Source organism: Hibiscus syriacus, unplaced genomic scaffold (assembly GCF_006381635.1).
Source record: "Hibiscus syriacus cultivar Baekdansim isolate YM2019G1 unplaced genomic scaffold, ASM638163v2 tig00110831_pilon, whole genome shotgun sequence".
NCBI lineage: Eukaryota > Viridiplantae > Streptophyta > Magnoliopsida > Malvales > Malvaceae > Hibiscus > Hibiscus syriacus.
In genome coordinates, this window is record NW_024062882.1 from 6,378,880 (window position 1) to 6,403,665 (window position 24,786).

Below are 24,786 nucleotides of genomic sequence, written 5' to 3' on the forward strand. Positions count from 1 at the left end.
TAAAGCAGTAAACTTGATGGCTTGAGCCTTTCAGTGATACACAGTTAATATGATTTAGTTGTTATTGTGGCACTGAGCTAGTTAGCTTAGCTTTTGGAATTTGTTTCCTTACGCATATTAGGTGGAGTAGTTGATGAGTCTGAGAGCGATCAAGGTCTAGACCCGAGTAGAGCTGAATACGTCTCAAGTTTTTTAAGGGCATGTATATTTATAAACCCTGTTATAAAGTTGAGTCGTATAGTGTTTAAAAGTTGGTCTGTAATATTTTGAATGTAAATATTTATTTTGGGAGCTCCCTAGTGTAAAGTTTAAATTATATTTTATTATGTATGTTTTTTTTATTAAAATGATCATTTTAAAATTTAAGAATTGAGAAAGAAGTTGGTTAGCCACTTCGGTGCCTCCGTGTAGCATCCTAACCGGTCGATTGTGTGTCATATGGGCCTAGGGTGTTACATAGATAGTACACAATCGAGTTAGAGTGGCAGTTGGTCTGAATAGAGACCTGATAGAGGCGTGCTCATGGCGAGGCCCTTGTTCGAGGACTAAGAGAAGCGTGAGACCCCTATTTTAATGGCAAACCAGTTAAGCTTTAAGTAGGTAGTACTTGATCAAGATCAGGTATGTGCCTACTGCTTAATGCCTAATCTTGAGCATGTTTATATTTATGAAACTCTAAATGTTGCTCTGGATTAGTGATTATACTGTTGGACTTTGTAAGCTCAGTCTTCGGATGTTTTCCATTAGCAGGTTAGCAGCTGGAGTAGTTCATGGAGCACCGTTGTAGTCGAACTTCTAGTATCTCCTTCATAGTATTGTCTGTAGCTTTAGTGGACATGTGTATTCATAAAACCTTACTTATGTATTAAAGTTGTAAACCTCCAAATGTATTATTTTATTTTAAATTATGTGTCATGGAACTCCGTTTTATAAAATGTTTTTATATCAGTTATGTATGCTTTTAATTATGATACCATTGATTATATGTTTAAAAGAGAATGAGTAGATTTTACAAAAAGTGTTACCTCAGTAGCCCAATGTAGTATCTTAGGTCCAATCGTGTCTAGGCTGTTACAACTAAAGGATATGAAATTTCAAAGGATTCAAAATTTAATAAACAAAAAATAACAATATAAGTATTACTTAAAGAGAAAATCTAAAAGAAATACAACGATATACATGTGTAAAATATGTATAACAATTGAGTACGTGCATGGCAACTTTTCCTTCTTTTTCTTAAATGATCTCGTTTGAGAATGATATGCGCGTTCTTGTTCACGTGTTTCACTTTATCATCGAATCCAAGAAGTACACTGGATTTTAATGAAAGTTCACTCAAGAAGAGATTATGAATACAGAATACATGCAAATTCCTTCCTTGATGGGTACAAGCTACATCATTGAACTTTGTTACAATATTTAATCATGATTCACACACACACACACATATATATATATATATATATATATATATACACCTAAGCACGATCTTTTGAGAACATTAAAACGAGATGATCAAGTTATTGATGATGATTCATGAACACATCATAAGGCAAGTTTTGTTGGTATTGACCCTGGAAGCAAGAACCCGGCAATGGCAGCTCCTGTGATTGCTGCACAGCAGGGTTTAGATCACTAGGGTTTAACGACGGGTAAACGTTCGCTTCAACCGGAAATGATCCGGCCGGAACGAAGAGAGACGAGCACTCATTGATCATGGCTTGATGAAGCCATATCTGAGTCTTGAGGAACTTCACGTAATGGATGGCTTCATCGAGCATTGAGGCGGTGTCCATCTTCGTCCCGCCGGGAACCATGCTCTGCAAGATCTTGAACCGGTCGCTTATACGGTGCCTCCTCTCTCTAGCCGCCACGCTTTGCGGATCGGTCGATAGCTTAACGGCTCCTTTGCCCTTTCTGCTTACCTTGATCATCTTCTCTTTGCTGCTGGTTGTCAAAGAATACGAAGAAGGCGACGACGCATCGATGAATGATGAGCTGAAGTTCGTGGTAGAGGGAAAGTAACCCATTAGCAAAACTATAGCTGCACCACCTGTGACTCAATCGGCCTTCAAAGATTGGGTAGGGGTCCTCCATTCTTCACACATGAGTATATAAATAGAGCGAGTAAATTAAAGGCGTAATGACAAAAAAATCTTTCACATTTAATTAAATAATTTTTTTAATTTTTATATTATTTTCAATATTTTAACCTCTAACATTTTTTAGGATACAATGATTTAAAATTAGATAAAAATTGATAATTTACTAAATGTGAATATCTTTTGGTGATATGATAATATTTGCGTACATGTGGAATACTTTATGTAAGCATTTTGAACATATAAACCTTGCTACATCAACAAAAAAATATTAACCCTTAGTTAGTTAATGATTATTTAATTAAAAACTAAAATATTTTAAAAAAACGTAAGATGATTATTTAATAAATTATTAACATTAACATTATATTTTATGTGTTGTCTTTTTTTAACTTAATTTTTTCTCTCGATATTCTTGTGTCGTTTTCTTTTTTTTTTTTAGTCGACGACGGCACTAATCTTATTAATATTAGTTACGACCAACGGTGATTATTATTTTCTTATTCTTTTTCATATTACGTTTTTTGTTTTTGTTTTCTTGAGTTTTTTCACTTTTAAATAAAAAAAAAATTTCTTTATAACACGTTTTTCTCTGCTATTGAGGAAGATTCCTTATGGTTCCTGGTAAGATTTTCTTATTAACTTATCGGTGGTTATATATTGTTAGATCCCCTATTTAGTAAATAGTTGTTTGTTGATATAATTAAAATTGTGTAACGAAACAGCCTGTCAAATTGTGGTTCGCTCACTACTCATTTATCACATCGTAAAGCGTCACGTTCGACGGAGATAATAAGTTTTATGAAGGTTACTGGATTGTTTTGATGTTTGAAAGGTTTCCTTCTCTTTGCATCTTTAAGTTTAATATTTTAGTTTTACGTATAAATATTTTTACGACTATCGGCTCTAATTTTCTCTTTAGATACATTGTAATTTTGATTCATTCATTTTATTAATAAAATTCATTTGGTATTGTTTAAAAAAAATTAACATTATTTTTTGTCATTGTATATAAATTTAAATTAAATAATGCAGGTGGCTTGATTTGAATGGAGGAAAAATACGTGGAAAATTGTCGTGATGTGGGTCAGCCGATCTATGGCGTAGGATACGGGTGTTTGTTTAAGCCATGGGGGCCTAGAGTCAGCATGGAAAGCCACCTACGCAAAAGGGATTTGCTTTGCCTTTGCCCTAGCTTCTTACCTGACCCAACTAGCTAGGACCCCCACACTAACTCACCGATTCACTTACAAATTGGCTTAATACATCTTATTCCCTGTTAACTACCTAAATTTTCATTTTGGTCCACATAGTTTTTTCTCTAAAAAATTAGCCTTATACAATCATTTTGTTTATCACTTTATATCATTGAAGTTTGCCATTAAAATAAATTATGTAAACTAATTAGAACATGTCACGTATAATAAAAAAAAATTAAAAGGTAAAAAATATTAAAATTTATAAAAAAAATACAAAACAAAAAAACAAAATTTTAGAATTTATGTTCTAATCTCTTAAGACTGCATGAAACTATTAAACTTTTGAAAAATAATCAGTTAATCTTCCAAAATTATTTTACAACCAATTGAACCTTCAGATTGTAAAATTAAATTAATTAAATTCTCTAATCTATAAATTGAATCAATTAAATCTTTTGACTGATTTTGACCATCAAGTATATCATTTTTTCCTAATATATACCGTCACATTGTACACTTTGATTCAATCACGTGGTATTTATTTTTAAAAAATATTTTTTAAAAATATATATGTATATATTAAAAATTAATAAATTTATAGAAGTGCCACTTGACAACACAATAATATAACATGTGACACCAACTAATCAATAAAAATTGTTAAATTTAAGTATCAATGTTGATCAAAAGAGCGAACTGATAAAATTTTGAAATTTAGGGCCTTAATTAGGTTAAAAAATTAAAGAGGTTAATTGATTTCTTTCAAAAGTTTGACTGCTTCTGGCCCTTTTAAACTTTTATTTTTATATAATAGTAAATATGCTTAATTAAGTTTATTTTTATAAAATCATTAAAAGTATAAATTATATAAAAAAAGAAAAATTTAAAAGAATTTCTTTCGTTAGAAAATTTATTGAATTTTTAAGAAAAAATTAAGATTTTATTCAATTTTTCAAAGAATTTTTATTTTCTTAATCTTTAATTTTTTTAAAATGATTACAACAACGAAATAAAATGATATATATATATCAATACGTTCATAAACACTAAAGTTATACAAGGACCAGACTGAAAACCTGGGAAAACACATGGAGAAAAAGATATGTTACCCCAAAAAATATTATTTGTTTTGCAAAGGGTGAGGGTCAGGTGGTGGACAAGGCAAGCGGGATCCGGGGGGACCCTTGTCTGAAATCTAAAATCGAAGTGGATGTATCATGGTCGCAGATGTGCCTAAAATCTAAATCCAATACCCCAAAGAAACTGTACGGACCATGGCTTTTTCCCAAGGTTACTCACTGTTTGCTGAAAGAAAACAACTGTTCATGGTTTTTTCTTCTTCTTTTGAGTAGAAAAGAAAAGATAGGTAGCGGCCAGTCATTTCAAGCTCAGCTCCTCTTTTCAAGGGAATTTTCGAGGAAATTTGTTTGATGCTGGAAACCAAGACCTTTCCATGGAAACCAGATGGTTCGGGGGATACAGTAGAATCCTTTTAAGGTGAAGTGTATATACAGGGACCGACATGAATCGGCTTTTCGATTTAAACTCGATCTGATTTAAATATTATATATTTTTTATTGACTCGAAATAATATGTAGAAAAAAAATTTATCAATAAAATAAAAAATTTATTAAAAAATAATACATAGAAAATTATAATTGCAATTATCTTTAAATATATAAAGTAAAATTATATTTTTTGGGTCATATAGATCATATAATTTTAGCGTAAATTTGAATCCAATCCGACTTTAACATAACTTTTATAATTTGAAACTACTCGACCTATATTTGATTTTTTTTAAGGAAACTCGATCTAGCAAATGGAATGGAATTGGAACCCGTCAAATTTGAGTTAATGTATATAGTTACTATACATCACCAAATTGAATGATACACCAAGAAGATATATCAGAGCTAATGGCCTAAAACATTCTTGAAGAAAGAGCTCGAAAAGAAAAAATATAAGAATAAAACCTACTCTTTATTTTTTATGAAAGAGCTCGAAAAGGAAAAAAAATATGAAGAAAACCTACTCTTTTATCACTTTTATATATTGAAGGGATGAGCACGAGATCTAAATGTATTCTGATTTGATTTAATTTTATTAAGTTGGGATTTCTTAAATGAAAAATTGGTTTAGGTTTGAGTTTTTCAAGTATAAGTTTAGGTGGAATTTAAGACAAAAGAATTTGATTTAACCCGACTTAAAAAAAATATGATTATACTTTATATATTTAGGGGTAATTGTAATAGTAATCATTTTCATATTATTTTTTCAATGTGAGTTTTATTTCAAAGATGGATTGAGCTTCGAGTCAAATGAAGTCGCCCTAAATTTGGGTCGAATTAAATTTTGGATGAATGATATAATTTTATCGAGTAAGGTTGACAAAAAACCTAACCTAATCCAACGTAGGGTCTTAGGCCCTTGCATCTCTTGAGAAGTCTCGACCCACTTATAACTTTAGTAGATTCATTAAATCTGTCAAAATTATATATACCATTAATTACACATTTATTAAGCATGACCCTATGCTAATAACAATCACGATGAAAGGCTTAACACCGATATTAAGAGTCATTATATAACCATAATTCAAGATTAAAAAAAGTAAACTTCTCATTTTCAAATCTTTTTGAAACATTTTAAATCTGATTAATTAGACAATACGAACCATCTATAACCCTATCATCTTTTATCGATCATCATCAATACAAAATCTATTAATTACAATTTTTCGTCTAAATCATAATGAATGAATCAATTATAATTATTATAACCTAAATATTACCATCAGCATACGTCGTTAAATCAGTGTGCACTTCGTGACTTGTCTCTAACGTCTGCATGACACCCTAAATCACCTCTGATGTTTGGTTAAACAAACGAAACCCTCACAAACATCCAGTTTCGTTCACACTTCCCCAGGTCCTACCGGCCATCACTTGCTCCGGGATGCTTACAATTACACATCAGTCATAAATGAAGAAACTGAAGCTTCAGTAAAACACAACCAAAATATAAATAAAGAAAACGATCGATAAAATATAAATAAAGAAAACGATCGATAAAGCTGGGAAAATAAGATAGGCAAAGGCAAGCAACAGCACATGTGAGTTCCCGTTTTTCGCGTTGTGGGGGGGTGGTTAGATAGATCACTAATTATTCTTACTTGTTGGATTGAAACACCCAGCTTTTTTCCATGTCCAAGCACATCAGTCACGCATTTGACTGGACTTGTTAACCAAAACCATATCAAAAGAAGATAAAACCATGAGTTGTACAGTGTGCAGGGACAGAAGCTGGTAACCTTTGGATTTGCCGTTTGATTGACAGCAGGAAAAAGGGTTACTTATCTGGAGTAGAAAAACATACGACGACGATGATGGTCTCTGATTTTACTGTCCTCCGTATGTTACCGAGATTGATACGATTTTAACTTGTTAGAGTAGCCACTGGGCTAACTGTTGCTTCAGGTTTTTTTGAGTAAAGAGGGAAACGTGTACGAAAGATGATGGAGGAGTAGGACCCGTCTGAAAACACGCATGCCCCATATATTTCCTCTTTTTGTGTGTGCTTATCGATTAAACTGTGATTTTAATCTTTTAATATGCTTGAACATTATTAATGATTATGCTGTTTCTATTTGATATAATTTATTGATGATACATGTTAATATTTGTAATCGAGGAAGTTCACACAGAGATCGAGACATTGAATAAGAATGAATATTTAATCTGAATTTAATAAATTACTCAAACTTATAGTGAAAAAAGAAAATTACTCAAATTTTAGGATCCTTGGTGAAATTTACCCGAAGTAAAACATTGTAGGTTCGACTATCAAACTCAAACCCAAAGTTCAAGAAACTCTTCGGCCGGTTCAGATGATTGAGTAGTTGATCCCGGTACACTGAGTTCCAAGCACTCATGCTGTCATGCAGCTAAAACACTATAATTGATTTGAGAGTTCCCGGTAGAATAATTGGACATCAGCTCTTGGTTTATTTGTGTATCGTCTTCTTCTTCCTGTAGTTTAGCCTCACGTTAAAGTTGTTTAACCCACCAGTTGGATAACTAAGCTTTGTACATGCATAATGATAGATCTATAAATATTTTTTAAGGTGAACACATATGTACTAATAATTAAAAAATTTCGTATAAAGTGTACATAAATAAAATTTTAAGGTAAACACTTTTAATAAAATAAACAACTAACGTAAATAAATTTGGATTCCACGTGTCCACCCTAACCTCCATATGCATCTGCCACTGTATATGCATGCAACCCTTTTAGCTTGGAGCTTCATCTTTAGCGACTATTGCATATGTATTTATTGTTATTATTACTTGGTGGATGAGCTATAAAATTTTTCCAATAGGGTAGGCGAAAAAATGGCCTTTTAGGCATTCTTCATAATTAATTTGGGATCCACGACAAATACTATAGTGTATGGTAAACTTGTCACGTTGGAATGATAAGTTTCAATAAAAATATATATTTCATTGAAACTCGTCATGCCCATGTTACGAGTTCCAAGTCACTGTAATAAATAAATAGGGGTGTACAAAAAAATTCAATATGATCCATTAATTAGTTGATCCGATCCAAAAATTTGGATATCCGATTCGTTCTTTAACTTTCGGATAATTCGGATCATATATCAGATAAAAATTAGATAATGAATCGAATATGGATCGGTAAAATTTCAGTTTCGAATTATCCAAAAATCCAAAAAAATGAGACTTTAAATGATTTATTTGGGCCCAACAATACCATCCCCTGCCACTGCACAGTTCAGCCCCAGCAGGCAAGCACCCAAAAAAAAAAAAAAACCCCCCAGCGCGCGCCCCACCCCCCTCCAGCGCCTCTGCTCCTGCTCCCGCCAGCATATGTTTTCCCCCCCAATTTTTTTAAAAACTTTTAAATTATTTAGACTCTAAATTATATTTTTCAAGCCTTAAATTTATTTAGATATATTTTTATAAATATATATTGGAGGTATAAAATATATTATATAAAGTTATAAAATATTAGATTTAAATTTATTTTTTATTAAATTAAAGTTTATATTTAGACTGAATATCTGATTATCTGATCCAAAATTTCGGATATCTGATTTTTTCAGATCAGATACGGATCATAATTTTAGTGATCCGAAATTTCAAATCGGATAATTTCCGTATCGAAAATGCACACCCTAATAACAAATGTTGTAGTTCTCAAAATGAAGTATTTGGTGTCATATTGGACTAAATAATTAACCCGCCTAACTTATATTGTCGTACCTTAATCGAATACAAAGGGGCCCAAACATTCCCTCCACCATTATCAGTAAAAATGAACCTTCTATTTGTATTTATATGCAAAAAGAACGGTACGCGGTACGAACGAAACAACTTTAATGATTAAATGAACTATTGTTATCTCTAGAGATTTTATGTTTGAGTATATTATCTATAGGGACATTTGAGCGTTCATTGTTAAATTCAAACATATACTATATTGTAATCACTCTTGAAGATCGAAAAAACTATTATAATTGTCAACTCTCAAAAAATTGATTGGAAGAGATGAGAGTTATTGGATGAGATCGAAATATTAGTACAACAAACTTTAAATAAGTTTTGTGTAAAACTAATTTTAAGAAAAAAAGAGATGAGTGAAATGTGAATATTTTGATATCAATTTTACTATAAAAACAACCGACGAGGGGGGATTGATTGCTTACGGTGGCCAAAAAATAAATGCTAAAAATAGAAATGTTTAAAACTTTAATAGCAAAATTAATATATCTCTAAAGTCTAGTGCCTGAATTGATGTCGTTTTAAGAATTAACTCTCACACCAAAACGATATTGTTTTGTCTATATCATCATATTTTTAGATTTTAATGACCTAATAACACAATTAAATTTAGAATTAGAGTTCAATACTATAATTAGAAAAATAGAAATTTAATGATATAAATGACACACACCTAAAAAGTTCATTGATATGTGATATAGTTTACCCTTTTATTTATGTTCAAATTGGGCCTTTTGTAAAGAGCAACCCAACATTGTGAATATGGATCGGGTCATACTGGACTCCAGCTAGGGCTTAATAGGTTATATAATGGTATAGATGGTAAAATCTCTTCCAGCCATTTCTTGCCGCCTTTACATATCAAGTTAGGGTTCAACGAGTAACCCAGGAAAAGGAGGCAGCAAGTTTTCTTTCATCTCACCGCCATGAGAGCCAAGGTACTTCGTGAAATGCAAACTGTTCCCTTCTTGATTCAATTTGTCTCTATTTCTTACAATAGTTCTATAATTTCTTAGTTTGTTTTGAAATCTCTTATGATCTGTAAACAGTGGAAGAAGAAGCGCATGAGAAGGCTGAAGAGGAAGCGCCGAAAGATGAGACAGAGATCCAAGTAGGCGGAACGATCGGCCTTGTTCTACGAGGTTCCTCAACTTCTTAGCTTATTTTGGCGTGCTTTTAGGGTTATGTTATCTGCCATTTTTATTTTTAGATTCAAGCTCAGTTTTTGTTTCTATCGTCTTTCAATTCGGTATTAATCATGCCGTGGTTGTTTCATTGTCGAGAACAGTGAATAGGTTTTTATCAAATTATTACTATTTACTTACTATGTTTTTGATTTGGTGATTAAAAATATTCAGTGATTAGAATTTGCTTGATGGAGCAATTTTCTTTTTGCTATTCAGTCCTGTTTGCAAGAAGAGTTGTGATAGAAGAATGTTGAATATATATATATATATATATATATATATATATATATATATATAGAGAGAGAGAGAGAGAGGGTAGAATCCAATTATATAGTGTAAAACTAATTTATTTATTTATTTTTTGTATCGTTGGAAGGATAGAACTTAAATGTTGAGATTAACAATGGGAAAGATAATACATTCATCGGAAAAAAAGGGAGTTAATCTTAGTATTTGATTTTCTTTCGTCCAACTACTCTGGAAAATTGCATTAATCCAATATAAAAAGTTAAATGTTTTGCATTGATTTAAAATCATTGAATGAGTTAGTATCGGTTGAGATGATGTAAATTTTAAAATTCTCATTTTTTAGATTGCTTGATGATTGGAAATGAAAATTTTATATTGTGTAATTGAATACTATCTTCTTGTGTTTGTGTGTATGTTTAAGATATTTTGTAGTTGAACTTATCGAGTAAGTGTTACAATGCTGCTGGAGTTGAAGATTTTACGAGTAAGATCGAATGAATGATATGCAATGTTAGGGAGTTAGTGTTTGAGTTTAAGATTAAGGTTTAAGGATTATGGATTATGATTTTGGAGTTTTTATAAATCTTATGCAGTTTTTTTATTAAAATTCGAACTAAATCTGATCAGATCCATTCTTGTACATATATAAATTTTATGCTTGATGAAGCATGGTTTTTGCAGTTGAATAATATTGTCCCTGAATTTCCATCAATCCAAGCCAATTTTATTTTTAATGGCAATCCCACAATGACAAAGTGGTTTTCAGTTGAGATCTATTACTTCTCTTATTCTTCCTTTCTTTTTTCACCGTTTTGTTCTTTATTGTGACCACTGTTGCTGAAATGAAAAGTAAATTGAGAGCTTTGATAATTGGTTTTTCACTCTTAAAGAGTCGAAGGATTTTGTTATATACCACTAATGTTTTACATTATATGTTATTGATATCACCTGAAAAATAGAGAGAGTATATGGATTGTTTTTAGCTTAAGTGGATAAGTTCAATGAGCCCGATGTTAGTGTTATTAACAATATTTATTTTATATTTTTTATAAGTTTAATATCCAAAAAAAATGTTTTAAAAATAATTTAGTGATTATTTGTATATTTTATCGTTTATTTTATTTTGATTTTCTAACATTTTTAATCAAAATAAATATTTAAAGTCTAGACACCTTGGTTTAACCATTTTTTGATATAGGAGGTGACTTGAAAATGAGTAAAAAATAAAAAAGTAGACGTATATTTTATTATAAAAGTTAAATACTTATATGAATTAAATAATTTTAGTGGTTGAGGGTTAGTTGTTATTTTTAGATGTTCTAAGTTCGAACACGGCAACAATAGGAGGGTTTGAACATCCATTGTTAAATGATTGAGACTTGAGTCTTTTAAACATATATTGCTTTATAATTACTACATACTAATCATAAAAAAGTTAAATATTTAAATAAAAAAATATAATTTAAACATTTATTTTTAAATGTTTTTTTAATGAATATGATTTTTTAATAGTTTAAGATAATTACAAAATAGTATCTGATCATAATTTTTTTAAACCGTTAACAATGTACATACAATACAAACGCCCGAATCTAGTATCTCAAGGGGCATTTAGTTCACAGAATGTAAGATTACCTTTGGAAATAATATTATTGAAATGTAAAATTACTATGAGAATGTTGTATTACCTTGTTTGGTTTGTATAGCAGGAACGAAAATTACAATGTTTAGTTGGAAGAATATAAGATTACTTGACTGTACATTTTATCAAATTATCCTTGTGGTATATGTTTTTTGTTGAATTTATATTTTGATATAACAAATATTTGTAAAATTGATTTTGGACTTGATCAAAAAATTTTTTAACTTGAAAAATATGTGTTCTTAAATTGCTTTATATATATGAAATATTTTTGAGTTAATTAAAATATGTTTAAAATTTGTTTAAAGTTTTTTAAATATGAAAACACTATTTAGTCACTATTTGACACTGTTCATGACACTGTTTATATATGGGTAGTGTTTATAGTTTGGAAACTTTGTAAGAGTTTTTGAAACTTTTATTAAGAGTTTTGAAACTTTACAAAAATTTTGAAACTTTGCACCCAAAATTTGTTTTAACGGCTCGATTTTCTTCAACGATCATATTTTTAAGTAAGAGTTTCAAAACTTTCATCAAAATATCGAGACTTTCAAGAACAACGTGTTTAAAAGTTTTGATACTTTCACAAAGTTTCGAAACCGCATGTGCATGTGGCATTTATTGTATATTTTTAAAGCTTTCCAACGATTGTAACTCATCTCCAACGGTCATAAACGGCTAACAACTCATTTCACTCAATAAAAACACTCCAAGGACACTTGAAGAATGTTACTACACCTATCCAAGCTTATAGATCAAGAGGAAAAAGTTTTTATTCCTATTTCCTTCATTTTTCTATTGTATATAAGTGTATAGAGCTTAATTGAATATATTTTGTTTTTATTCTTATGAGCTTAAATATTTGTAAACACATACCTTGTTAGGTTTCTTATTTATATTTCTTATCCTTTGTAAAAATGGAGTGATTATAGTTTAGCCTTGAAAAATTAGAGATTTTTAAAGGTCAATTCACCCCATTTTGGTGGTTTTCGATTGATCGATTGAGCCCAACAATTGGTATCAGAGCGGGTCATAATCGACGGTTTAACAACTTTGTGAAGATCCTAGAAGAGCTCTATCAAATTCTGACTCAATCGAGAAGATGGATTTTTCCTCTGACACTTACTACATCGAAGATTCTTAACCAATCAACAAGTCACCCTATTTCAATGGAGCAAATTATGCATATTAGAAAAAATATGATGATGCTCTTCATTCAAGCCACCGATCTAGATGTTTGGAACTCTATTCTAATGGGTCATTCTACTCCAACTAGAGCTATGGCGGAATGTAGTGAAATATAGAATAAAGAGTTCCGATTCAATGCTAAGGCCATGCATATTTTGTTTTATGCACTAGGCCCAGATGAATATGGAAGAGTCTTCTCTTGTTCAAATGCCGAGGAGATTTGGACAAGCTCAAAGTCACTTATGAATGAACTGATAAAGTTAGTGAAACAAAAATTGGCCTTCTTTACCATAGTTGCGAGAATTTCAAGATGAAATTGGATGAAGACTTCAAAGCTATGACGAATAGATTTTTTATGATTGTCAATGGTCTCAAGAGATATGGAGATATCATCCCTAATGAGAAGCTTGTTAGGAAGATGATATATCATTTTTCAAAATCATGGCAATCGAAGAAGACAACGATCATTGAAGCGAAGAACTTAAAGTCTCTATTTCTTGATGGACTTATTGGCTCCATTTTTACTCATGAGATGATGGAAAAGGAGAAAGAACAAGAAGAAAATAAGAAAAGAGAAAAGAAAGAAACCTTGAAATCCTCTATTCAAAATGAAAGTACCTCAAGTGAAGAAGATGATAAAGAAGAAGAGATGGCCAAACTCTTCAAAATATTCACAAAATTCATGTCTCCCAAAGGAAAATAAGTGATGCATGAATCAAGTAAGAAGAAAGGTCCCCAGCTGTACTTTGAGTACCAAAAGATGTGATATGTCAAGTATAAATAGGAATGGCAAAAAAACCCCAACTCGATGGGGAAAACCGAAAACCGAATTAAACGAGTTGGGTTCGGGGATGATAAATGGGGACGAGAAAAAACTATTTATGCTAAACGAGGACAGGGACGGTGATGGTGACGTGTTTAGTAATCCCCGTTCCGATTACCCAGCCCGATAAATATTAAAAATAATTATTATATATATATATATATAATATTATTTAATTTAATTTAATTTAAATTATATATATATATATATATATTTATATTAATTTAAATATATATATACCCGGCCCGATACCCGTTTAAATAACCGTTTATGCTAAACGGGGATACTCGTTTCCCTGCGGTTTTCCCCGATTACCTGATAGGGATTCCCTTTTGTTGAAAACATTTTTTTTGATATTTCGATATAACAAATTAAGTTAAATGAATTTTAAGATTTTACAAATGATTTTACAAATTATATTATATTCAATTAATCGAATATCAAATTATTACTCCAAGTTTTTCAAGTCAATTTTAATCCTTACTAAATGTGTAAAAATTGTGATTTGTACTTAAACTATTTTTGAAACAATTTTCACAAAGTATTTTGAACCAAAATCAAGCCTTAAATCAGTTTTTCAAAGGCATGCACCGATGCATTCTCCATGCATCGATGCATCAGGCTATTTTTCCAACATCGAATGCATTTTATGCATCGATGCATCCTTAGTGCACCGATGCACTAAGTGTCCCAACGGTCAAAATATTTGAATTTTACACGAATGCACCGATGCATCCTTGATCATGCATCGATGCATGAGACGCTCCACCTAGAAAAATTAATTGCTTTCACACTTAAACGGCTATATGATCTTCACTAATCATCCCCAACGTTCAGAAGTGATTCAAGGTGTATTTAAACAAGTTCTGAAGCCCTTGATCAACAAGAAATCATAGAGAAACAAGAGAGAAAGCATCAAACACCAAGTTTGTGCAAATCAAGCCAATTTTCCTTTCAATATTCATTTTGCTTTCAAGAACACCATTTGTGCTCATTTGTAATTATTTTGAGTGTTCTTTTCTTGTTCTAGAATTGTGCAAACATCTTACCTTGTGAGGTTTTCCTTGTAAGTTTGCAAATTTGTAATATTCTCTTTGGGAAAAGAGTGTTCTCAAGAATTGGGGTATATTCTTGAGGGTATTGTAAGGTTATCTCTTTGGCCTCTAAAGAAAGAACAAATTAGTGAATTTGTTGGAAAATCCTTAGTGTGGATAGCTAAGGTAGTGGACGTAGACTTTGATTGAGAAAGTCGAACCACTCTAAATCGCTGTGCAAATCTTTTCAATTTTCTGCAAAAGCTTCCACCGAATTTTTAATTGTCAATTCACCCCCTTTTTGGCTAATTTCGTCGATCGATTAACTCAACAATTGGTATCAGAGCCTAACTCATTTGAAGGTTTAATCGCCTCTTGAGTCGATTCGGGAAGAGTTATATCGATTATCAAAGTCATCAATGGCCTCCGCTTCAAACTTCGATTCCGGTCTCGATTCGATGCCCGTCAACAAGCCTCCTTTCTTCAATGGAGCTAACTATGCCTATTGAAAGAATAGAATGATGTACTTCATTCAAGCAAGTGACATGGGAACATGGAATGCTGTAGAAGAAGGATACATCAAACCTCTCACTCATCCAAGGTTGTGGAGTGAAGGAGAGACAAGAATGTTCCAGCTCAACTCCAAAGCCATCCATATCATTTTTTGTGCTCTTGGACCAGTTGAATACGGAAGAGTTTCATCGTGTACAACCGCCAAAGAAATATGAGACAAACTTCAAGTCACTCATGAAGGTACCGATGAGGTAAAGAAATCTAAAATTAGTATTCTAACGCATAGCTATGAAAATTTCAGGATGAAACCAAATGAAGATATCAAAGCTATGACGGATAGATTTTCAACGATTGTCAATGGTCTCAAATCGTATGGAGAGATCATTTCAAATGAAAAGCTTGTGAGGAAGTTAGTCTACTCCCTCCCAAAATCGTGGCAATCAAGAAGACGGCAATCATCGAGTCTAAGGACTTAACGTCCTTAACTCTTGAAGAGCTAATTTGGGTCACTCCTCACTCATGAAATGATGCTCGAAGATGAGTGGACCTCGACAAAATTGACGAGACACCAAAGGAGAAGGAGAAGAAGAAAAACATTGGAGTTGCTCTCAAATCCACAAAAGATGAGAGTGATTCGAATACGATGACGATGACGAGGAAATGGTATTGTTTGCCAAACGGTTCAGAAAAATGATGAGACCTTATCGAGGAAGAAAATTCAAACGAAATGAAGGCCTCAAAAATGAACCGAAAGAGAATGACCCAATCATTTGCTACGAATGCAAAAAGCAGGGCATGTTAAATATGATTGCCCACAATTGAAGAAAAAGGGTTAATCAAAGAATAAGCATAAGGCTCATGTGGCTACATGGAGCGATGAAGAAAGTTCCGATGAGAGGAACAAGAAGTAGCTAACTTGTGCTTGATGGCATTTGGGGAAGATTCTAAGGTAACCTCTAACTCATCCGATTTGATGATTTATCCTATGATGAGTTATTAGAGGAATATAATGGGTTGGCTTCGGATTATGAGAAATTATTTTTAAAATATAAAAATGATGTTTCAAATTGAAAATGAAAACTAACTCATATCCAAAACCAACAACGATCTTGAAAGTAAAATCAAAGACTTGCAAATCAAACTAGAAGAGTTTGAAAAGAAAAATTTAGATTTGCAAAATTTACTTTCAAAGATCAATGATGATCATCAAAAGAAAATTGATGATCTTAAAACTTCTTTTGATAAAGTTGGAACAAAACATTTTGAAAAAGGTGGAAATTCAAATCCAACTTTGTTAGAAAAAGTTTTAGAAACTACAATCATAGAGGTCCCCAAAGAACCTCTAATAGAAAAATCGTTAGAAGTATGTGGGTTCCTAAAGAACTCATTACTACTAAGATAAAAATATCCTACACAAATGGATACCTAAGGGGACTAGGATTTTGGAAACTAATGAATATGGACCCAAAAGAATTTGGGTACCAAAAATCAAAAGTTAATCTATGTTTGTAGGGAAAGGAGCATTGCTACAAGGCACGGGAAACAAATTCAAATTCATGGTACCTTGATAGTGGATGCTCAAGATATATGACCAGAGACAAAAGCCGGTTCATTGAGCTTAACGCCAAAAATGGAGGAGAAGTGACTTTTGGAGACAATTCAAAAGGTCACATTGAAGGTATTGGTACAATAGGTAATACCTCTTCCATACAAATTAAGAATGTTTTATATGTGAATGGATTAAGCATAATCTATTGAGTATTAGTCAATTATGCGATAAAGGATTCAATGTCTATTTGAAATTAATGGTTGTAAAGTCATTGACATTGCATCTAATCAGATTATGCTTGTTGGTCATAGAATAGGGAACATTTACATGGTGCATTTAGATTCTTTTGATATGACTAATTTATGCCTAGTTGCTAAAGATGAACATGATAGTTGGTTATGGCATAGGAGACTAGGACATGCTAGTATGAGTGTTTTGCAACGGCTAATTCAAGGTGATTTAGTTCGAGGGTTGCCTAAGCTTAAATTTGATAATGATAAAATCTGTGATGCTTGTGCTAAAGGAAAACAAAAGCGTGTTTCTTTTAAATCCATTAATGACGTATCAACTAGTAGAGTATTACAATTGATCCATGTATATCTTTTTGGGCCAACTAGGACTACTAGCTTGGGTGGAAAACAATATGCATTTGTCTTGGTAGATGACTATTCTAGATATACTTGGGTTCTATTTTTAAGTACTAAAGATGAAGCATTAGAACAGTTCATCACATTTTAAAAAATAATCCAAAATGAAAAGGGTTACTCTATAACTAGTGTTAGGAGTGATCATGGCACTGAATTTGAAAATCTTGGATTTATTGAATTTTGTAATTCTAATGGTATTAGTCATAATTTTTCAGCACCTAGAACCCCTCAACAAAATGGAGTTGTTGAGAGGAAAAATCGAACTTTAGAAGAAATGGCTAGAACCATGCTTTGTGAAAATAATTTGCCAAAATATTTTTGGGCGGAAGCCACAAATACTGCTTGTTATGTTGTAAATCGAGTAATGATTAGGCCAATTTTAAAGAAAACTCCATATGAAATTTTCAAAAATAAAAAGCCTAACATTAGTAATTTTCATCCTTTTGGATGTAAATGTTTTGTTTTAAACAACGGTAAAGAAAACCTTGGCAAATTTGATGCTAAAAGTGATGAAGGAATTTTTCTGGGTTATTCCTTAAATTCTAAAGCCTATCATGTATTTAATAAAAGAACTTTAGTTGTAGAAGAGTCTATACATGTTGTTTTCGATGATAATCCCCTTCCGAGGAAGGATTCTTGTGTGAATGATGATGTAGGTGTTATAAATACAAATGACGTTAGACATGAAGTTGGAGAACCATCATCAAAGGAAGAAACGAAAAATGAGGAAACTCATGATCCTCTTAAGAATCCAACCATTGAAGAAAGGGAAGTATCTTATCCAAGAGAGTACAACTATGTCAAGGATGGTGAAATTATAGGTGATCCATCAAAGGGGTAACAACTCGATCTTCTCTTAGAAATATTTGTAATTATGTTGCATTTATCTCATGCATAGAGCCTAAGAATATTAAAGAAGCATTAAATGATGAACATTGGATTTTGGCTATGCAAGAAGAGTTAAATCAATTTGAGAGAAGTAAAGTATGGACATTAGTTGAAAGACCTAGTAATAAATCTACTGTAGGTACTAGATGGGTATTTAGGAATAAGCTTGATGAGAGTGGTAATATAGTGAGAAACAAGGCTAGACTTGTTGCTCAAGGGTATACTCAAGAAGAGGGCATAGACTATGATGAAACATACGCTCCCGTAGCTAGGATGGAAGCAATTAGAATGCTATTAGCATTTGCATGTTTTCATGAATTTAAATTATATCAAATGGATGTTAAAAGTGCATTTTTAAATGGTTTTATAAAAGAAGAAGTGTATGTGGAACAACCTCCAAGTTTTGAAGATTCAAAATTTCCAGATCATGTTCTTAAATTGACAAAAGCTCTTTATGGTTTAAAACAAGCTCCTAGAGCTTGGTATGAAAGATTGTCAAATTTTTTAATTGAAAAAGGTTTTTCAAAAGAAAAGGTTTTGGAAACTTAGAAGAGAATTAGGTTTAACTGACCTATCTTCACTTAGTGTTTAAAATAATTTAGCACTTTTAATAAATACTGAAAAATGCTTATAATAATAATTTTTGATTGCATTCTTCCTATTAGTTAGGGGGAGTTTATGATTCTTAGTGAAAATTAATTTTATGTTCAAATAATGTTTAAAGATTAATTTAATTGATTGAACATAATTAATTTTTGATATATGAGTTGCCAACACCACTAGAGCCTATTAATTTAGCATTTTAAGCGTTTGAAACAATTTTTCTTTTGACATTTTTGTGCTTAATGCACCGATGCACTTAATAATGCATCAATACATCCCTTTGAATGTGCATCGATACATCCGCATGATGCACCAATGCATGCATTGAATATGCATCGATGCATAAGACCATGCATCGATGCATCCGTCGGGTTTTAGGTTAAAATGCTTCATCTTCTTCATTTTTTCTCAAAACCTAAAACACTAAATACATGGCCATTCGTCCCCCTCTCCCTCAAATCTCTATTTTTTGCTCAAAATCTTCGGGAAATCATCGGATTCTTCAAGATTTTTATCCTACAAACCTGCTACAATCATTAAATCGCTCAAAACATCTCCACATTCCCCTCAATCCAAATTTTTCAAGGTAATTTTTCAAAAACTCTATTTTATTAATTTTTGAACTTAGGACTCGTTTAGATTAGTTCTAGTTTGAAATAATTATCGGGCATTGGTTATATGATGATTCTAAACTAGTTTCTACAACGAATTTCATCAAAAACACATAATTTTTCAAAATTAAAATTTTGAATTAAAATAAAATAAAATTAAGTGATAGTTTTGATTTAATTGTGTTATTTTCATGAAAACTATACATATTATGATATTATTTTAAAATAGTTTTCAAAACTTTGCCCATTAGGATTATGTTAAAGAACCTTGAATTATTGAAGACTCATTTGAGTTTTGGGATTGATTTTTGTGCATACATGTGTTTTTAAATTGAAGGTGATATTTTTTTTCCGATTTCCCTAACCATGTCTAATCCCAAACGCCCTAGGTCATCCTCGAGTCGGTCTCACCAAAATCGTCCTCCCGCTCCTAGACCTCAAAATCCATCCAATATTTCATCATCCCTCATTAGTACTTGTTTTAACATGCCTGAAAACCGTAGGGATGAATTGTACTCTAGGTACATGAACTCCTTCCAATCCATCGTATTAGGGAAGAGCGTATTCCTTCTCTACAAGCTATGATAAAACTTGAATTTGAATACCTCTCAATTCTTCGCCGATGGAAGTTTGATAAACTATTTTCTCTTCAACCCATCGTCTTTCACCAACTTGTCCGCATCTTTTATTCCAATGCGGTTTGTATTCAGAACACAACTCAGTGCGGTACTATAGCGATTAGATCCTATCTTTTAGGACAATATATCACTATTACTTCTGAATCTATCGCATCTCATTTTGGTTTAGATGACGAGGGTTTATTTAATGAGAAGGAAGATGTGGAATATCCATATCTCCCTAATGCTAGTGTCAGTACCTTTAGGTCTCACCACGATCGATTTCTTCACTTAATGATCTCTTGGTGGTTTAGACCATCCGCAGGTCGGTACTCCACACTACGTACTACAGACTTATGGTGGATGCACTGTATAAAGAACAAAAGAAAATCAATTTTCCACATATTGTCTTTAGCGCTTGTCGATATCATAAACATCATTCCCTCAAAGCATGTAGAAACCCTACCTTATGGTTGTCTACTAAGCAATTTGTTTATCAAACTCGGCCTAGATGTCTCCTTGACAATCCTATCCCGCTCCAAAACCCAATCAATATCACATCCTTAAAGAAATCGGATTGGAAATTGGATGAGAACACCGGACTATGGTCTTTTCGACCCGGTAAGCAAACCCCGGGAGCTAGTTCTTCACGAGCTGCTCCTAGTTCTTCTCGTGCTCCTCCTCCTCCTCCAGCATCTGACGCTGATGATGATCCAGAGCTTCAAAGGCTTATGAGAGATATTGACGAGGAAGTACCAGCTCGGCAAGATGATCAAACGCCACCTTATTTCCGATCTTTTCTAGAGTCGTTTGATTACGTTTTGCCTCCATTGAGTCTACGATTTCTGAGTTTCAGAGGGAGATGCGTGATCGTATGGATGCTCTGACTCTTGAAGTTTGAGCTCATTATCCTCCTCCTCCCGATCCTCCGATGGAGTAGACTTGCTTGTCATGTTTTCTTGTTTTTAAAACTTGGATTGATTTTGATTTTTGTGCTTTGTTTGGTACTTTGAACTTGATTAGTTGTTGGATGTTTGTTTGAGGATGCTTGAACTTATTATATATATTTGGTTTGACATTTTAACGCTTTCTGTTTATTAATTTTGCATCATTAGAAATTTATGACCAATTATGCCATTTCACATTTTATTATGAATATTGTTTATGAAAACTAATGGCTAATCTCTCTTTTGATTGTGATCTTAGCAGCTATTATTAAAATCAATTGGCTAACGTTTTATAGAGTCTTTTGATTTAACAAAAAGGGGGAGAAAATTTAAGATGTGCTATAGTAAGGGGGAGTAAGTTTTTGATGTGCTATAGTAAGGGGGAGTAAGTTTTTCAAAATCAATTTCAAAAAATAATTTCTTAAATAAATCTTAAAATTACTCAAATGTTTTGTTATATCAAAAAGGGGGAGATTGTTGAAAACATTTTTTTTGATATTTCGATATAACAAATTAAGTTAAATGAATTTTAAGATTTTACAAATGATTTTTACAAATTATATTCGATTCAATTAATCGAATATCAATTATTACTCCAAGTTTTTCAAGATCAATTTAATCCTTACTAAATGTGTAAAAATTGTGATTTGTACTTAAACTATTTTTGAAACAATTTTCACAAAGTATTTTGAACCAAAATCAAGCCTTAAATCAGTTTTTCAAAGGCATGCATCGATGCATTCTCCATGCATCGATGCATCAGGCTATTTTTCAAACATCGAATGCATTTTATGCATCGATGCATCCTTAGTGCACCGATGCACTAAGTGTCCAACGATCAAATATTTGAATTTTACACGAATGCACTGATGCATCCTTGATCATGCATCGATGCATGAGACGCTCCACCTAGAAAAATTAATTGCTTTCACACTTAACGGCTATATGATCTCACTAATCATCCCCAACATTCAGAAGTGATTCAGGTGTATTTAAACAAGTTCTGAAGCCCTTGATCAACAAGAAATCATAGAGAACAAGAGAGAAAGCATCAAACACCAAGTTTGTGCAAATCAAGCCAATTTTCCTTTCAATATTCATTTTGCTTTCAAGAACACCATTTGTGCTCATTTGTAATTATCTTTGAGTGTTCTTTTCTTGTTCTAGAATTGTGCAAACATCTTACCTTGTGAGGTTTTCCTTGTAAGTTTGCAATTTGTATCTTCTCTTTGGAAAAGAGTGTTCTCAAGAATTGGGGTATATTCTTGAGGGTATTGTAAGGTTATCTCTTTGGCCTCAAAGAAAGAACAAATTAGTGAATTTGTTGGAAAATCCTTAGTGTGGATAGCTAAGGTAGTGGACGTAGACTTTGATTGAGAAAGTCGAACCACTCTAATCGCTGTGCAAATCTTTTCAATTTTCTGCAAAAGCTTCCACCGAATTTTTAATTGCCAATTCACCCCCCTCTTGGCTAATTCCATCGATCGATTAACTCAACACCTTTTAAATCCCCACAGTTTTTTAGGCGGTGACGGGTATGGGTTTTTTAAACGGGGACAGGGACTGGGGACCAATACCCTAAGTATAAATGTTCTCTCATAAAGAAGAAGAGATCTAGCAAAAAGAAGGCATTTGTGGCAGCTTGGAGTGATGAAGATAACTCTGATGATGATGAAGTGGCCAATCTATGCCTCATGGCCATCGAAGAAGATTCACTGGCAACTTCTAACTCTTGTGATTTAAATTGTTATTCATTTAAAGAGTTACAAGATGCCTATGATGAGTTGTATTTGGAATTTGAGACCACGAATTCTAAATATAAAAATTAATTTCAAATTTTAAAGTTGAAAATGATTTGATTGTGAAGAAAAAGTTGATTTTGGAAAACAAAATGAAATTTGAAAATGATTTTGAGCTTTCAAAATCAAAATCAATGATTTAGAAAAGAAAACTTTGATTTGAAAGTTAAGATTGAAAGCTTAACAAAAGAAAAGAATTAATTTTTCAAAACAATTCATCATGCTTAAAAATGACAAAATGCTCACATTTCCATTTTCTTGGTCACGTGGAACTTACTTCTCCTTTAAAACTTGAAAAACATTTTAAAATTAGGCAAGTATGGGTTTGTAAGGAAACAGGGACATTAGCACTAACATCAAGGATCCAAAGCAATTTGCATACCAAAATCCAAATAAATGTCTCTTATAGGTTTGTAGGAGTAATAGTGACAAAGTGAATAATTTAAATGCTCTAGCCACACAAGATGAGGAATGGGTAACATCTAAACTTAATGTTTTTGATTTTACAATATTGATTGCCTATTTGTTTATGTATGCATGAGGTTTTTTTAACAAAGATGAGTTATTTTTTAATCTCATGTATGTTAAAATGTGTTATTGTGAACATTTTAAATCTTTTAATGATTTTTCATAAATTTCTTGTTCATCATAATGATTTTTGGTCAAATTTATTTTTCATGTTTTAAAGAGATTTTTCTTTTTTTGACCTAAATTAGAATGTTTATGCATGTGATTTTATCACAAATGATATCTCTCTAGCAATTGATATCAATTTTTCAAATGAATAATTTTTGAATAACTTTATGCATATGAACTTTAATGTCTCATATTATACTGCATAAGTAGTTTAGACTTGGATTTATTGAATTTCATGTGCTACTAATGTGCTTCTCTCTTATCTTATTGAAATTCAATATTCTTTAAAGTGTCAAAGTTTTTGAACCAAAATTTGTTTTTGGAATGCATTTGTTAAAGATGGGCTTTGATTTTTCAAATGATTTTTAATTATAAAATTTCTACTTACTCTCCATGTTATTTTGCACCTTTAAAGTTTGAATTTTTTTTATATAACAAAAAGAGAGAGAAATATAGGTTTGAAAAATTAAATTTCTCAAAGAAAAAGGGGGAGTTTAAATATTTTTTTTATAAATATATTTTTTTATAAATAGATTTTTTTCCAAATAGATTTTTCTAAAGGGTAGCTTTTATCAAAAACAAATTTTCAAGGAAGTTTTGTTATATAAAAAAGGGAGGTTGTTGAACTTATATTTTGATATAACAAATATTTGTAAAATTGATTTTGGACTTGATCAAAATTTTCAAAAATAATTCAAAGTCCAAAATAACTTTACCCTCTTTGATCGGTGAAGATATGACACTTCTCACTAAAAAGATAGTGTCACCAAATCTTCAAAGCGAACACTATTGTTGTTAGTTCAAGGTCTTGGTAGGGTAATTACACTCATAAGGCTTAATTTGATGTGACACATAAGCTACAACTTTACCCTCTTGTATAAAGACGCATCAAAGTCCATTCAAAAAAGTATCCCTGAAAATTATAAAGTCCTTACCCGGCTCTGGTTTGATCAACACTAGGGCTTGGGTCAATATGACCTTTAACTGTCAAAGCTATTATGTCACCTTTCATCCCAAATAAAGGGAACTTCATTTTGAAGCAATTTGGTTAACGATACTTCTATTATCTAGAAACCCTAAAAAAACTAACGATAATACCTGACTAACATGAGGAAACTACACACCTCTGACACATTCTTAGGGGGCTCCCACTAAACTATAACCCAAATTTTATGATGGTCGACTTTGATGCCATCGGCTAAAACAACATGACCCAAGAATGCCACATCTAATAGCTAAAATT

The 24,786-nt window shown here is 32.0% G+C and overlaps 1 protein-coding gene and 1 long non-coding RNA gene across 2 annotated transcripts; one reads left to right on the forward strand and one right to left on the reverse strand.

Moving 5' to 3' along the window:
• Window positions 1-1,520: 1,520 nt before the first annotated feature.
• On the reverse strand, window positions 1,521-2,030 carry LOC120142908 (transcription factor LAX PANICLE 1-like). The gene has a single exon (XM_039157375.1). The coding sequence runs from the start codon at window positions 2,028-2,030 to the stop codon at window positions 1,521-1,523; it is 510 nt and encodes a 169-aa protein (XP_039013306.1).
• Window positions 2,031-9,389: 7,359 nt separating this feature from the next.
• Window positions 9,390-9,932, forward strand: LOC120142683. The gene is made up of 2 exons (XR_005517873.1): window positions 9,390-9,548; window positions 9,660-9,932. It is a non-coding gene; the product is annotated as an uncharacterized LOC120142683 (long non-coding RNA).
• Window positions 9,933-24,786: the final 14,854 nt, after the last annotated feature.